Source organism: Oncorhynchus tshawytscha, linkage group LG09 (genome assembly GCF_018296145.1).
Source record: "Oncorhynchus tshawytscha isolate Ot180627B linkage group LG09, Otsh_v2.0, whole genome shotgun sequence".
Taxonomy (NCBI): domain Eukaryota; kingdom Metazoa; phylum Chordata; class Actinopteri; order Salmoniformes; family Salmonidae; genus Oncorhynchus; species Oncorhynchus tshawytscha.
The window spans coordinates 80,791,293-80,808,133 of record NC_056437.1 but is presented as its reverse complement, the minus strand read 5'-3'; the positions used below and the strand labels follow the sequence as shown (position 1 = coordinate 80,808,133).

At 41.7% G+C, this 16,841-nt stretch overlaps 1 protein-coding gene across 4 annotated transcripts; it reads right to left on the bottom strand.

Moving 5' to 3' along the window:
• Positions 1 to 38: 38 nt before the first annotated feature.
• LOC112259438 (intraflagellar transport protein 56) lies at positions 39 to 13,083 on the bottom strand. 4 transcript variants are annotated; one of them, XM_024434141.2, is made up of 20 exons: positions 12,684 to 13,083; positions 9,239 to 9,373; positions 9,010 to 9,102; positions 8,782 to 8,896; positions 8,616 to 8,665; positions 8,356 to 8,501; positions 8,152 to 8,199; positions 7,897 to 8,068; positions 7,660 to 7,734; positions 7,452 to 7,554; positions 5,647 to 5,702; positions 5,301 to 5,339; positions 5,091 to 5,144; positions 2,148 to 2,211; positions 1,936 to 2,024; positions 1,742 to 1,825; positions 1,568 to 1,637; positions 1,365 to 1,471; positions 576 to 709; positions 39 to 375 (listed from the first exon to the last, which is right to left on the bottom strand). In XM_024434141.2, the coding sequence occupies exons 1-20, from the start codon at positions 12,684 to 12,686 to the stop codon at positions 264 to 266; spliced, it is 1,749 nt and encodes a 582-aa protein (XP_024289909.1). In that variant the 5' UTR covers positions 12,687 to 13,083; the 3' UTR covers positions 39 to 263. The 4 variants fall into 4 exon arrangements, with proteins under 4 accessions (XP_024289909.1, XP_024289910.1, XP_024289911.1 ...); XM_024434142.2 differs by lacking the exon at positions 5,301 to 5,339 and having other exon boundaries at positions 12,684 to 13,080; XM_024434143.2 differs by lacking the exon at positions 8,152 to 8,199 and having other exon boundaries at positions 12,684 to 13,080.
• Positions 13,084 to 16,841: the final 3,758 nt, after the last annotated feature.

Sequence of the window (16,841 nt, the reverse complement as noted above, 5' to 3'; positions counted from 1 at the left end):
ACGTGATGTCAAGGCCAGAGATAGTAAAAGCACAGATGTGGTATAATATTTAAATATTTATTCACATAGGCAAATATGTACCGAATAAATGTGCAAAAAAACGACACCAATACAATGTACTAACAAAATAACAAACAGGAAAGAGATGAATGTATAATGAACAAACTGGCACTTTTGGTGAATTTTTGCATTTGACTGTCAGTTTTCCCAAAGGACCCTTTTCTTCATATAGGCTATGCATTCTTAAGTACAGAATGATAACATCACAGAGAAACCCTGTTGTCCTTGGCCCATTTCTTCAGAATCCTGATGATGTATTCCACTTGAGGATTCCCAGTGTGCCTCAGCAAGGGCAGCACTTCCCTCAAAGCCTCCCTGTAAAATACAAACAATTGAACACATTATGGAAACAAACACTCACATTGACAGACTTCAGCAATGCAAAATACAGCCCATCATGTAAAAAAAGTGTAGGTCACTGAGCTGAGGACAGATTATTTTAACGCTATACAAAGTGGTGACATTCATGATCCTATATCAATCCAGTAGATTGCTAAAGTAGACATGGTACCTACCTTGGTTCTCTGCTGGCCAAAATTAGCTGAAAGATACCCACACAGGCCCCCCTTTTGCCCTCCCAGTACTCAGGGTTGGGGTCTAATCTCTCCAAGACATCAAATGCCTTTGCTGAGTAGTAGAACTGGCCCATCTGTAGATGAGAGAGAGAGAAGAGTTACACATGGTGCAAATCAGTGCTGTAAAAAAAAAAAAACACTACTTAAGTTGTTTTTTGGGGTATTTTTGACTACTTTTACTTTATTACATTCCTAAAGAAAATGATATACTTTTTACTCCATACATTCTCTGACACCCAAAAGTACTCGTTACATTTTGAATTCATATACTTATCAAGAGAACATCCCTGGTCATGCCTACTGCCTCTGATCTGGCGAACTCAATAAACACATGCTTTATTTGTAAATGTCTGAATGTTGGAGTGTCTGGAAATAAAAAAAACTAGTAGTGTCCGTCTGCTTTGCTTAATATTAGGAATTTGAAATTCTTTATACTTGTACTCTTACTTTTGATACATAAGTATTTTTTTAGCAATTACATTTACTTTTAATACTTAAGTATATTTCAAACCAAATACTTTTAGACATTTACTCAATTAGTATTTTACTGGGTGACTTTTACTTGAGTCATTTTCTATTAAGGTATCTTTACTTTTACTCAAGTATGACAATTGGGTACTTTTCCCCCCACTGGTGCAAGCGCTCTCAGAATGAAATAACTTCTGTCCTGATGGGGAAATTAAACATTTAGGAAGTTGAGTGATTTTGGAATTAATAAAGGAGAGTAACCTTGTAGCAATCGTTGGCAATGAGCTGCAGGAGGCTGAAGGACTCTGCTGAGGTCTCCATCTTCATGTAGAGCTCCCAGGCCAGACGGGCCTTCTGGTTCATAATGTCTAAATAGGACAACAGGGTTCATTAACAACAATAGAACAACCACACAGTGTTATACCAGCAAATGTTTACATCGTTTAATGAGAAGGAAAACATACAGCAGCGTGCCAGCCAGCTCAGGTACACATAGTCACTCTTGTTCTTGTCATTCTGAATCAACAGGAAGATCTGGGAGACAAAGAGAAAGCACACACTTAACAGACAAAAAAACACTTACAAAAAGTTAATAAAATGACATCAAATAATCCCAAAAGGACATGTCAAGGTTTTACCTCCTCTGCCTCCCTGTAGTTGCCAACAGCAGCTTTGGCCTGTGCATAGTTGAAGTTGAAGGCATCATCGTTGTAGAAGTAACTCTGTGAGCAATGAGAGTTCAGAGTATTTAGAATCCATTGAAGAATGATAATTATAGAACATCAATATTCTATGTGGACACAAATGTGTCGGGGTATTATGCTGTGCTTACCTTGACAGAGTTGAGGTAGATGAGCACATCCTCAAACTGCCTGAGCAGAAAGAAACAAGAAGCCATGCACTGTCTGCCAGGGATGGTGTCTAAGACACAGGGAAAGGAATTGTTAAAGAAAGCATCAGTGTAAAAACATATTTACCATTGAATTAGTGCAGTACAAAAAAGTCATTCTAGTCAGTATTTTAAATATCTGGAGGAGCACTCACCACATTCGCTAGCTGAGCCACCAACCAGCTGGAAAAACTGCTGAGCAATCTTCAGATGATCTCTCTGTAATGGAAAAATTACATGATCATGTTACACAAACAAAATCAGGTGGGTATCAAGGCAGAACTATATACAGTGGGGAGAACAAGTATTTGATAACCTGCAAAATCGGCAGTGTTTCCTACTTACAAAGCATGTAGAGGTCTGTAATGTTTTATCATAGGTACACTTCAACTGTGAGAGACGGAATCTAAAACAAAAATCCAGAAAATCACATTGTATGATTTTTAAGTAATATATTTGCATTTTATTGCATGACATAAGTATTTGATACATCAGAAAAGCAGAACTTAATATTTGGTACAGAAACCTGTGTTTGCAATTACAGAGATCATACGTTTCCTGTAGTTCTTGACCAGGTTTGCACATACTGCAGCAGGGATTTTGGCCCACTCCTCCATACAGACCTTCTCCAGATCCTTCAGGTTTGGGGTCTGTCGCTGGGCAATACAGACTTTCAGCTCCCTCCAAAGATTTTCTATTGGGTTCAGGTCTGGAGACTGGCTAGGCCACTCCAGGACCTTGAGATGCTTCTTACGGAGCCACTCCTTAGTTGCCCTGGCTGTGTGTTTCGGGTCGTTGTCATGCTGGAAGACCCAGCCACGACCCATCTTCAATGCTCTTACTGAGGGAAGGAAGTTGTTGGCCAAGATCTCTCAATACATGGCCCCATCCATCCTCCCCTCAATACGGTGCAGTCGTCCTGTCCCCTTTGCAGAAAAGCATCCCCAAAGAATGATGTTTCCACCTCCATGCTTCACGGTTAGGATGGTGTTCTTGGGATTGTGCTCATCCTTCTTTTTCCTCCAAACACGGCGAGTGGAGTTTAGACCAAAAAGCTCTATTTTTGGTCATGTGGTCTGATGAGACTTCTCCCATTCCTCCTCTGGATCATCCAGATGGTCATTGGCAAACTTCAGACAGGCCTGGACATGGGCTGGCTTGAGCAGGGGGACCTTGCGTGCGCTGCAGGATTTTAATCCATGACGGCGTAGTGTGTTACTAATGGTTTTCTTTGAGACTGTGGTCCCAGCTCTCTTCAGGTCATTGACCAGGTCCTGACGTGTAGTTCTGAGCTGATCCCTCACCTTCCTCATGATCATTGATGCCCCACGAGGTGAGATCTTGCATGGAGCCCCAGACCGAGGTTGATTAACCGTCATCTTGAACTTCTTCCATTTTCTAATAATTGCGCCAACAGTTGTTGCCTTTTCACCAAGCTGCTTGCCTATTGTCCTGTAGCCCATCCCAGCCTTGTGCAGGTCTACAATTTTATCCCTGATGTCCTTACACAGCTCACTGCTCTTGGCCATTGTGGAGAGGTTGGAGTCTGTTTGATTGAGTGTGTGGAAAGGTTTCTTTTATATAGGTAACGAGTTCAAACAGGTGCAGTTAATACAGGTAATGAGTGGAGAACAGGAGGGATTCTTAAAGAAAAACTAACAGCTCTGTGAGAGCCGGAATTCTTACTGGTTGGTAGGTGATCAAATACTTATGTCTTGCAATAAAATGCAAATGAATTACTTAAAAATCATACAATGTGATCTTCTGGATTTTTGTTTTAGATTCCGTCTCTCACAGTTGAAGTGTACCTATGATAAAAACATGACAGACCTCTACATGCTTTGTAAGTAGGGAAACCCCTTAAATCGGCAGTGTATCAAATACTTGTTCTCCCCACTGTATATACACTGTACATGAATCTATAGTTATATATTTACACTGAACAAAAATATAAAACCCAACAATTTCAAAGATTTTACTGAGTTACAGTTCATATAAGGAAATCAGTCAATTGAAATAAATGCATTAGGTCCTAATCTATGGAATTCACATGACTGGCAATACAGATATGCATCTGTTGGTCACAGGCACCTTCAAAAAAAGGTTGGTTCATGGATCAGAAAACCAGTCATTATCTGGTGTGACCACTATTTGCCTCATGCAGCAAAACACATCTCATTCGCATAGAGTTGATCAGGCTGTTGATTGTGGCCTGTGGAATGTTCTCTCACTCATCTTCAATGACTGTGTGAAGTTGCTGGATTTTGGTGGGAACTGGAACACGCTGTTCTACACATCAATTCAGAGCATCCCAAACATGCTCAAGGGGTGACATGTCTGGTGACTATGCAGACCATGGAAGAACTGGGACATTTTCAGCTTCCAGGGATTGTGCAAAGGTACTTAGGACATGGGGCTGTGCATTATCATGTTGAAACATGAGGTGATGGAGGCCGATGAAAGGTATGCCAATGGGCCTCAGGATCTCGTCATGTTATCTCTGTGCATTCAAATTACCATTGATAAAATGCAATTGTGTTCGTCGTCCGTAGCTTATGCCTGCCCTTACCATAACCCCACTGCCACCATGGGGCACTCTGTTCACAACGTTGACATCAGCAAACCATTCGTCCACATGACGCCATACACGTGGTCTGCAGTTGTGAGGCCAGTTGGACGTACTGCCAAATTCTCTAAAACAATGTTGGCAGCGGTTTATGATAGAGAAATCAACATTCAATTCTTTGGCAACAACTCGTGGACATTTCTGCAGTCAGCATGCCAATTGCACGCTCCCTCAAAACTTGAGACATGTATGGCATTGTATTGTGTGACAAAACTGCACATTTTAAAGTGGCATTTTTTGTGTGTCCCCAGCACAAGGTGCACCTGTGTCATTGATCATGCTGTTTAAATTAATCAGCTTCTTGATATTCCACACCTGTCAGGTAGATGGATTATCTTGGCAAAAGAGAAATGCTCACTAAGATGTAATCAAATTTGTGCACAGAAAGCTCATGAAACAAGGGAACAACACTTTACATGTTGTGCTTATATTTTTGTTCAGTGTAGTATCTAAATGTATCTCTGGTACTCACCGACCCCATCTCCTGTCCGAGTGCAGCATTCACAACCCCCTTCAAGATGTACTCCTGAAAAAATGTCAGGGAGAGGTTACAGCACATATGCACTTACCATACACCACAATCCATTGAGTTTATGGCTGCACTAACCCTGGCAAAGAGAGGAGGAGGATAGGGAAAGAGGGGGAGATGGCGAGAGAAAGCTGGCTGCACACACACACTTACTGTACGCTGATGTACATTAAGACTAACACTGCCCTGAACCTGAGAAAGAGAGAGAAAGAGAGAGAGAGAGAGAGCGAGAGAGAGAGAGAGAGAGAGAGAGAGAGAAAGGGGGAGGTTAATACACAAACGCCTATCACGAATGACTACTCTGCAAACGTAGAACTACACCGCAAACTACACTATCCTTGTAGAAGGAGGAAGAAGAAAATGGAGAGCAGGGAAGAGAGGGTAAGATTACTGGTCCCTTAAATAGCTGAGAGGCAGGAGACGAATGATAGACGGGTTGAAAAAATAAAAAGGGAGGGAGAGAAATCTGGAAATGGTGAATGGAAATAGAGGAATGAACCTGTGGTGTGGTGGGTTCTAAGTCTTTGATGAGCTGGTAGGACTCCTGGACATCATCTGAGAGAGATAGAAAAATACAATTACTATCCATATACAGTGCCTTGCGAAAGTATTCGCCCCCCTTGAACTTTGCGACCTTTTGCCACATTTCAGGCTTCAAACATAAAGATATAAAACTGTATTTTTTTGTGAAGAATCAACAACAAGTGGGACACAATCATGAAGTGGAACAACATTTATTGGATATTTCAAACTTTTTTAACAAATCAAAAACTGAAAAATTGGGCGTGCAAAATTATTCAGCCCCTTTACTTTCAGTGCAGCAAACTCTCTCCAGAAGTTCAGTGAGGATCTCTGAATGATCCAATGTTGACTTAAATGACTAATGATGATAAATACAATCCACCTGTGTGTAATCAAGTCTCCGTATAAATGCACCTGCACTGTGATAGTCTCAGAGGTCCGTTAAAAGCGCAGAGAGCATCATGAAGAACAAGGAACACACCAGGCAGGTCCAAGATACTGTTGTGAAGAAGTTTAAAGCCGGATTTGGATACAAAAAGATTTCCCAAGCTTTAAACATCCCAAGGAGCACTGTGCAAGCGATAATATTGAAATGGAAGGAGTATCAGACCATTGCAAATCTACCAAGACCTGGCCGTCTCTCTAAACTTTCAGCTCATACAAGGAGAAGACTGATCAGAGATGCAGCCAAGAGGCCCATGATCACTCTGGATGAACTGCAGAGATCTACAGCTGAGGTGGGAGACTCTGTCCATAGGACAACAATCAGTCGTATATTTCACAAATCTGGCCTTTATGGAAGAGTGGCAAGAAGAAAGCCATTTCTTAAAGATATCCATAAAAAGTGTCATTTAAAGTTTGCCACAAGCCACCTGGGAGACACACCAAACTTGTGGAAGAAGGTGCTCTGGTCAGATGAAACCAAAATTGAACTTTTTGGCAACAATGCAAAACGTTATGTTTGGCGTAAAAGCAACACAGCCCATCACCCTGAACACACCATCCCCACTGTCAAACATGGTGGTGGCAGCATCATGGTTTGGGCCTGCTTTTCTTCAGCAGGGACAGGGAAGATGGTTAAAATTGATGGAAAGATGGATGGAGCCAAATACAGGACCATTCTGGAAGAAAACCTGATGGAGTCTGCAAAAGACCTGAGACTGGGACGGAGAGTTGTCTTCCAACAAGACAATGATCCAAAACATAAAGCAAAATCTACAATGGAATGGTTCAAAAATAAACATATCCAGGTGTTAGAATGGCCAAGTCAAAGTCCAGACCTGAATCCAATTGAGAATCTGTGGAAAGAACTGAAAACTGCTGTTCACAAATGCTCTCCATCCAACCTCACTGAGCTCCAACTGTTTTGCAAGGAGGAATGGGAAAAAATTTCAGTCTCTCGATGTGCAAAACTGATAGAGACATACCCCAAGCGACTTACAGCTGTAATCGCAGCAAAAGGTGGCGCTACAAAGTATTAACTTAAGGGGGCTGAATAATTTTGCACGCACAGTTTTTCAGTTTTTGAGATGTTAAAAAAGTTTGAAATATCCAATAAATGTCGTTCCACTTCATGATTGTGTCCCACTTGTTGTTGATTCTTCACAAAAAAATACAGTTTTATATCTTTATGTTTGAAGCCTGAAATGTGGCAAAAGGTCGCAAAGTTCAAGGGGGCCGAATACCTTCGCAAGGCACTGTATTAACAGTAAAAAAAAACACACTTAGTTATCAATCAGTTATCATTAGATTGGCTAGTCAGTAATAAAAGTGGCAGCCCACCTTGTCTGAGGTAGTAGATGACCAGATTGAGACGAGCCTCAGTAATGACATCAATCAGTGCAGGCAGCACTTGCAAGGCCCCCTCCCCGCTACGAAACACCACCTGAACACCAGAGGAAGAATCAAAAGGGTAATTTGCTTGCATGCTGTTACACACGTGAGTTGCAAATCTACTATGTTCCATAGGCTGATAAATCATGACTCTCACCAGGTTGTGCCGGATTAACTCCTTGGCAAATTCAAAGGAGCTGGAGGAGATATCTATCAGGTTTTTCAGCTCTGTCTGAGAGAAGGAAAATGTGATTTTAGTTGTTTAATACTACAATGTTGTACATTGCTGAGTCACTGACTGAAGCCTTACAAACAATAACAAAGTATTATTCAGACAAACAAGGTTAAATTTTGAGAATGATTTGCTCAGGACTCTCTTGTCAAGTTGCGTTACCTCTGCTGCTTTTCCGTTGTAGAGCCTGAAGTGGTTGCAGGCCTTGAGGTTGAGAGCGATGGTGGAGTCTGGGACGCTTTGCAGGTAAACAGCCAGCACCTCCTGGGACACATCGTAGTAGTCCAACTTGTAGTAGCACAGAGCCACATACACATTCAGGGCCAGGAAGTCTCTGTAGCAAACACAGTATGAACACAGCATGAGCTCCGCCGACTCACAGTAGGTACAATGAATCTCTCTTTCCCACCCTCTCACCTGCACAAGCAGTTACTATCCTCCTCTCCAGTCTCCGTTATCTTCTCTCTGTCTCAACACAGGGAAACTATCACTCTCCCTCCCTCCACTCCCTCTCTAACTCTCCCTCTCATAGTCTGTGCCGCTACTCCCATGTGTCAGGATTATATTTGGAGTGTTTCCCGGTGTCTCTGTCACTCTGTGGTGCATTCTGTTGCCTTTCACCTGTTCTGCAGCAGGATGCGTTTGTAGATGTCGATGGCCTCCTGGTAGTGGGAGCGCATGTAGTGGATGGAGGCCAGGCTGAGCTGGTCCTCTGTCACATCCTCCAACTCCTGGTGGAAACCCATCAGCTGCTTCTCATCATTGAACTGAAAAAAGAAAATAGACCAGAAATAAGGGTATAATAGAACAAATTATGTTATATAAGTTGTTTCGTACCATAGCACTGAATGAATAAGTTAGCGATAAGGGCGAAAGCTGACCTTATGAGCCAAGTGGAACAGTAGTCGATTCTGCAGCTGGCATTTAGGGGCTGAAAGAGGTAGAGGAAGCACGTATGGTCAGGGAGAAAAGGTCTTTCATTTTCCATATCACCTTTTGTAATAAAGCAACAAAATGTGAGAATGGGGAACAAGGTGGATGAGGTACCCTTGCATGAAGCCTCCTCTGCTTCTTTGTAAAGCCCCAGGAAGAAGAGAGTACAGGCCAGGTAGACCCACACATCTGGGCGGCAGTCTGGTTTGTCTGTCAGGGCCTTGTATTCCTGAAGAAGGAATAGACACATAGGTATTAGTTCATGTCTCACACAATCAAAAACAGGAAAATACTTTCACACATCCAAACCAATGTTACTGAATTCAATAAAGGTTTTCAAACCTCCATGGCTCTCTTGTAGTCACCAAGGTGGAAAGCACAGTAGGCCAACCACAGGTCTGCATCCTCCCCTCGCTCGCCAACATTGCGCTGAAACTGAGCAAATGAGCAAATGAAAATGAGCATCTTATTTTGCAGACAGTAATGTAAGCACTGCATTGTTCAAAGATATAACAGCGCTATAAACCTATATGTCACACTTCAGGAGCCATGCAGCCAGAGTGGCATTTACCTCCAACAATGTAATGGCCCCCAGATAGTCTCTTTGAACTAGGAAGTCCTCGACAAGTGGTGACTTTTTTTCTTTTATCTTCTTATTTACTGGGATCTCCTCACCAACAGCTGCTGGCTTTACTCTGGACAGAATCTGAGAGAATGAAAATTAGAATTAGAATTATATAGAACTCCACAGCCGGTGATGTCCACAACAGAGCCAGCCATAATTACTAAGGGCCCATCCAACTAGTTACTTGTCTCAAACCTGTGGCTGGGCTGCAACCTGGTCTCAAAGCATTTCACATTATTCTCTATGTAAATCTGAGACACTCCATTTAGAATGATCTGTTATGTTTCATATGAAATGTATTAATTTGTGGAGGTCCATCGCCCATTTCATATGATATGTTATGAATTTGCTAAACATACACTTTGTAACCATACAACCTAAGTAACCATCTGTCATGTAACCATACCAAACATACTAATTTCAGTATCCCGGATTTAAGTGTACTGTTACATATGTTACGGTCTAGTCTATGAGACCAGGCTGGCATGCTAGGTAAAGTTAGATTTCTGCAACAAAAAAATATAAAAATAATAATCCAGCACGACAATGTTTACAAACTTCTTTGTGTGGTAGCTAACCTAACATTAATGCTAAATTGCATAGACTACTAAGCAAAGTTTCAATAGCTAGCTAGCTAACTGGGACATGCTTAACACCCCGGCCGTCCTACAATCTAAACTAGATGCCCTCAATTTCACACAAATTATCAATGAACCTACCAGGTACAACCCCAAATCCCTAAACACGGGCACCCTCATAGATATCATCCTAACCAACCTGCCCTCCAAATACACATCTGCTGTCTTCAACCAGGATCTCAGCGATCACTGCCTCATTGCCTGCGTCCATAATGGGTCTGCGGTCAAACGACCACCCCTCATCATTGTCAAACGCTTCCTAAAACACTTCAGCGAGCAGGCCTTTCTAATCGACATGGCCCGGGTATCCTGGAAGGCTATTGACCTCATTCTGTCAGTAGAAGATGCCTGATTGTTCTTTAAAAGTGCTTTCCTCACCATCTTAAATAAGCATGCCCCATTCAAAATTTTTTTAACCAGGAACAGATAAAGCCCTTAGTTCACCTCAGACCTGACTGCCCTTGACCACCACAAAAACATCCTGTGGCGTACTGCAATAGCATCGAATAGCCCCCACGATATGCAACTTTCAGAAATTAGGAACCAATATACACAGGCAGTTAGGAAAGCAAAGGCTAGCTTTTTCAAACAGAAATTTGCATCCTGTATCACAAACTCCAAAAAATTCTGTGACACTAAAGTCCTTGGAGAATAAGAGCACCTCCTCCCAGCTGCCCACTGCACTGAGGCTAGGAAACACTGTCACCGCCGATAAATCCACGATAATTGAGAATTTCAATAAGCATTTTTCTACGGCTGGCCATGCTTTCCACCTGGCTACCCCTACCCCGGTCAACAGCCCTGCACCCCCCACAGCAACTTGCCCAAGCCTCCCCCATTTCTCCTTCACCCAAATCCAGATAGCCGATGTTCTGAAAGAGAGGCAAAATCTGGACCCCTACAAATCAGCCGGGCTAGACAATCTGGACGCTCTCTTTCTAAAATTATCTGCCACAATTGCTGCAACCCCTATTACTAGCCGGTTCAACCTCTCTTTCGTATCGTCTGAGATCCCCAAAGATTGGAAAGCTGCCACAGTCATCCCCCTCTTCAAAGGGGGAAACACTCTATACCCAAACTGTTACAGACCTATATCTATCCTACCCTGCCTTTCTAAGGTCTTCGAAGGTAAAGTTAACAAACAGATCACCGACCATTTCGAATCCCACCGTACCTTCTCCGCTATGCAATCTGGTTTCCGAGCTGGTCATGGGTGCACCTCAGCCACGCACAAGGTCCTAAACAATATCATAACTGCCATCGATGAGACAATACTGTGCAGCTGTATTCATCGACCTGGCCAAGGCTTTCGACTCTGTCAATCATCACATTCTTATTGGCAGACTCAACAGCCTTGGTTTCTCAAATGACTGCCTCGCCTGTTTCACCAACTACTACTCAGAGTTCAATGTGTCAAATCGGAGGGCCTGTTGTCTGGCCTTGGGCAGTCTGGTGATTCTCTGATCCACCTCTATGCAGACGACACCATTCTGTATACTTCTGGCCCTTCTTTGGACACTGTGTTAACTAACCTCCAGACGAGCTTCAGTGCCATACAACTCTCCTTCCGTGGCCTCCAACTGCTCTTAAATACAAGTACAACTAAATGCATGCTCTTCAACCGATCGCTGCCCGCACCTGCCCGCCCGTCCAGCATCACTACTCTGGACGGTTCTGACTTAGAATATGCAGAAATATCTAGGTGTCTGGTTAGATTGTAAACTCTCCTTCCAGGCTCACATTAAGTATCTCCAATCCAAAATTGAATCTAGAATCGGCTTTCTATTTCGCAACAAAGCATCCTTCACTCATGCTGCCAAACATACCCTCGTAAAACTGACTATCCTACCGATCCTTGACTTCGGCGATGTCATTTACAAAATAACCTTCAACACTCTACTCAGCAAATTGGATGCAGTCTATCACAGTGCCATCCGTTTTGTCACCAAAGACCCATATACACTACCCACCACTGCTACCTGTATGCTCTTGTTGGCTGGACCTCGCTACATATTCATCGCCAAACCCACTGGCTCCAGGTCATCTATAAGTCTTCGCTAGGTAAAGTCCCGCCTTATCTCAGCTCACTGGTCACCATAGCAGCACCCACCCCGTAGCACGCGCTCCAGCAGGTATATTTCACTGGTCACCCCCAAAGCCAATTCCTCCATTGGCCGCCTTTCCTTCCAGTTCTCTGCTGCCAATGACTGGAAGGAATTGCAAAAATCACTGAAGCTGGAGACTCATATCGCCCTTTCTAAATTTAAGCACCAGCTGTCAGAGCAGCTCACAGATCACTGCACCTGTACATAGCCCATCTGTAAATAACCCATGCAACCACCTCATCCCCATACTGTTATTTTTTGTTGTTGCTCCTTTGCACCCCAGTATCTCTACTTGCACATTCCTCTTCTGCACATCTATCACTTTAGTGTTTAATTGCTAAATTGTCATTATTTCGCCACTATGGCCTATTTATTGCCTTACCACCCTTATCTTACCTCATTTGCACACACTGTATATAGACTTTTCTATTGTGTTATTGACTGCATGTTTGTTTATTCCATGTGTAACTTTGTGTTGTTGTTTGAGTCGCACTGCTTTGCTTTATCTTGGCCAGGTCGCAGTTGCAAATGAGATCTTGTTCTCAACTGGCCTACCTGGTTAAATAAAGGTGAAATAAAATAAAACAGTACGTTAATGTTTGCGAAAGTTATGTTAGCGTAGGTGCATTCATTAAAGCAAACACTTACCATGGCCAATGGAGTTAGTCGTCACGAAAGCACAGTAACAGCGCTCAGATAATCAGACAAGATAAATGTTTTTCTAATCAAGAAATATTTGCTAACCCAGCTAGCTAGTGTAACAGATAGCTGTTGACAAGCATGGAAGCTCTTGTCGCCAAGCAACGTCTACACCAGTCTTTGCCCCTCCCTAGCATACTGGTTCATCACTGTGTTAAGAGCTGGGGTTGTAGAAAGTGAATTATAGACGCATGGCGAGTATGCCAAAAAAACATTAAGGTTTTATACTGCTAACACTATTACACACGCTTGTCTTATAAATGGACATAAAGTCTCATATCCATTCATCATCACAGCAGATGAGGAATAGCAGATTCCTCAGTGGTTGAAAATTGTACCACTTCTCCCGATATGATGTAACAGGGTGATTCTGCAGCTACGGGCACTATGTCCTCAAGGGCAATTTTGGGGGATTTTATTAATACATTCTTTATATGTTTTTTATATGTTAAGTTCACATTACAATCACCCCTGATTTTTTAACACATCTCTATCAAGTATTTTAGCTACTTTTCAGATTCATTTTATACCTACATTTCACTGTTCTGCCTTGTCCCTGACCCATACTTTTGAGCTTCTACTATGTTTTTCTATGAGAAAACATTAATAACTACACATTATAAACTGGGTGGTTCAAGCCCTGAATGCTGATTGGCTGACAGCGGTGGAATATCAGACAGGTATGACAAAACATTCATTTTTACTGCTCTAATTATGTTGGTAATCAGTTCATAATAGCAATAAGGCCCCTCATGGGGTTTGTGGTATATATATATTCCACAATGCGTTGTGCCTAAGAACAGCCCTTACTTAGCCTGGTATATTGGCCACAACCCCCATGCCTTATTGCTTAATTATATAATGTTATCTAGTAGAGAAAGAGTCAATTGAATAAAATCTACACCAATATTTATTGTGAGTATGAACCTTTATATTTACACAAAATCAGTGGTATAAAGTACTTTAAGTAAAAATACTTTCAAGTACTAAAGTAATTTTTGGGGGTATCTGTACTTTCCTATTTATATTTTTGACAACTTTTAATTTTACCTCACTACATTACTAAAGAAAACAATGTAATTTTTACTCTATACATTTTCCCTGACACCCAAAAGTACTCATTACATTTCGAATGCTTAGCAGGACATGAAAATGGTCCAATTCACACATTTATCAAGAGAACATCCCTGGTTATCCCTACTGCCTCTGATCTGGCAGACACACTTAACACACATGCTTAGTTTTTTAATTATGTCTTAGCGTTGGAGTTGTACTTTTTACTTATACTCGAGTCATTTTACTTTGAGTCATTTTTTAAAACTTTTACTCAAGTATAACAATTGCGTACTTTTCCCACCACTGCACAAAATACACCTATCCTTTGGTAGTGGTGTCATTTCCACCACTGAGGGCAAAATAAAAAAAGTTTTGTCACGAGAACGTTAATTTGGTTACCATGGAAACGTAGTGACGCTGAAGCATATGGCTGCAGTGGACAATTGTTCCACGTGTCATGTCCAGAAGTTGAAGAAAAATCTAGGTAAATATTGCTGGTGTAGAGAATATTTTTTATTATCAGTCATTTCCAAACAAGCTATAATTTATTTAATTTGTGGTAGAATTGAGATTTTTTAAATGTAATTTGTGTTTAGTGTTAACTATATCCCTGCTGTAATACTAGCCAAAGCAGGCTAAGCAGTCTGTTGTTTTTCTCCAAAAACGGTAGAAGTGTCATTTCCATCACAAACTTACAGTGGCTTGCAAAAGTATTCACCCCCTTGGCATTTTCCCAATTTTGTTGCCTTACAACCAGGAATTAAAGTTTATTTTTGTGGGGTTTGTATCATTTGATTCACACAACATGCCTACCACTTTGAAGATGCAAAATATTTGTGAAACAAACAAGACCAAAAAAAACAGAAAACTTTAGCACACATAACTATTCACCCCCCAAAGTCAACACTTTGTAGAGCCACCTTTTGCAGCAATTACAGCTGCAAGTCTCTTGGGGTGTGTCTCAATAAGTTTGGCACATCTAGCCACTGGGATTTTTGCCCATTCTTCAAGGCAAAACTGCTTCGGCTCCTTCAAGTTGGATGGGTTCCGCTGGTGTACAGCTATCTTTAAGTAATATCACAGATTCTCAATTGGACTGAGGTCTGGGCTTTGACTAGGCCATTCCAAGACATTTAAATGTTTCATCTTAAACCACTCGAGCGTTGCTTTAGCAGTATGCTTAGGGTCATTGTTCTGCTGGAAGGTGAACCTCCATCCCAGTGTCAAATCTCTGGAAGCCTGAAACAGGTTTCCCTCAAGAATTTCCCTGTATTTAGCACCATCCATCGTTCCTTCAATTCTGACCAGTTACCCAGTCTCTGCCAATGAAAAACATCCCCACAGCATGATGCTGCCACAACCATGCTTTACTGTGGGGATGATGTTCTCGTGTGATGAGGTGTTGGGTTTGCGCCAGACAGTGTTTCCTTGAATCCCAAAAAGCTAAATTTTAGTATCATCTGACCAGATTACCTTCTTTCATATGTTTGGGAAGTTTCCCCATGTGCCTTTCGGCGAACACCAAATGTGTTTACTTATTTTTCTTAAGCAATGTCTTTTTTCTGGCCACTCTTCCGTAAATCCCAGATCTGTGGAGTGTACGGCTTAAAGTGGTCCTATGGACAGATACTCCAATCTCCGCTGTGGAGCTTTGCAGCTCCTTCCGGGTTATCTTAGGTCTCTTTGTTGCCTCTGATTAATGCCCTCCTTGCATGGTCTGTGAGTTTTGGTGGGAGCCCCTCTCTTGGCAGGTTTGTTGTGGTGCCATATTCTTTCTATTTTTTAATAACGGATTTAACGGTGCTCCGTGGGATGTTCAAAGTTATATATTTTTTTTAATAACCCAAACCTGATCAGTACTTCTCCACAACTTTGTCCCTGACCTGTTTGGAGAGCTCCTCGGTCTTCATGGTGTCACTTGTGTGGTAGTGCCCCTTGCATAGTGGTGTTGCAGATTCTGGGCCTTTCAGACCAGGTGAGATCATGTGACACTCAGTAAAATATAGTCCAGCTGTGTGCAATCTATGTGTGACTTCTGAAGGTAATTGGTTGCACCAGATCTTATTTAGGGGCTTCATAGGAAAGGTGATAATGCATGCACCACTTTTGTTTGGAATTCATTTTTTAAATTTCACTTCACAAATTTAGACTATTTTGTGTGTGCGCATTACAGGAAATACAAATAAAATTACAGGTTGTAATGCAACCATATAGGAAAAACGCCAAGGGGAATGGGTACTTTTGCAAGGCACTAACTGTGGTGGAAATGACAGAACGTTTGAGTTGACAAAAAAAAAAAAAAAAAAAAAAAAACTTACATCATATTTCAAATTCATTTAATCTAGGAAATGCTCCAATGTGTGCAAAAGTTGAAAACATTTGCTGTTATGTGGCATCTAAAAGAGATCAGACATCGAAACAAAATAAGATCCTATACAATACCAGGAACATCTGCAAAAAGGACAGGGAGAGATGCTGAAAGAAAAAAAGGGAAATCTGAGTTTACAAAAGCAAGAACAAAGCAAGGAAAGGCCATGGAAATGCAACCAACAGAATAGCAGTTAAAGACCTACCTATCAGGGAACACACCAGTCACCAGATGACTTGCAGCCAGAGGGCAAAATACATGCCCCTAACTTACCTGCCCCTGATACCCCTTCCTCATTGTCTGCAACAGGGAGAAGTCGAATACTTGCTGGAAGGAAAAAGGTTGGAAGAGGTCGCTCAAAAACATTGGGATCTTTGCATGACAAATGTCAAACTTGATAAAGTTTAGCTGAAAAATACAAAAAAAAAGTATAATCAAATGATGAAAATGGAGACAATATTCCCCAAATACAAAACTGCAAATGAAGTGAACTCTGAATAACTTGAGGATTTTGTATCAAAATGTCATTATTGCAGAGTTTAAGCAAAAGTACCAAAACATGTGCAGTGCCGAGGACAAACAAGTGGCTTCAAAAATGCTTAGAAGCAACATCCTGAAAAAGGATGGCCACGGAAAAGCTGCACAGTGAATTTGGATTGTCAGCAAAAGCAATGAGGGCAAAT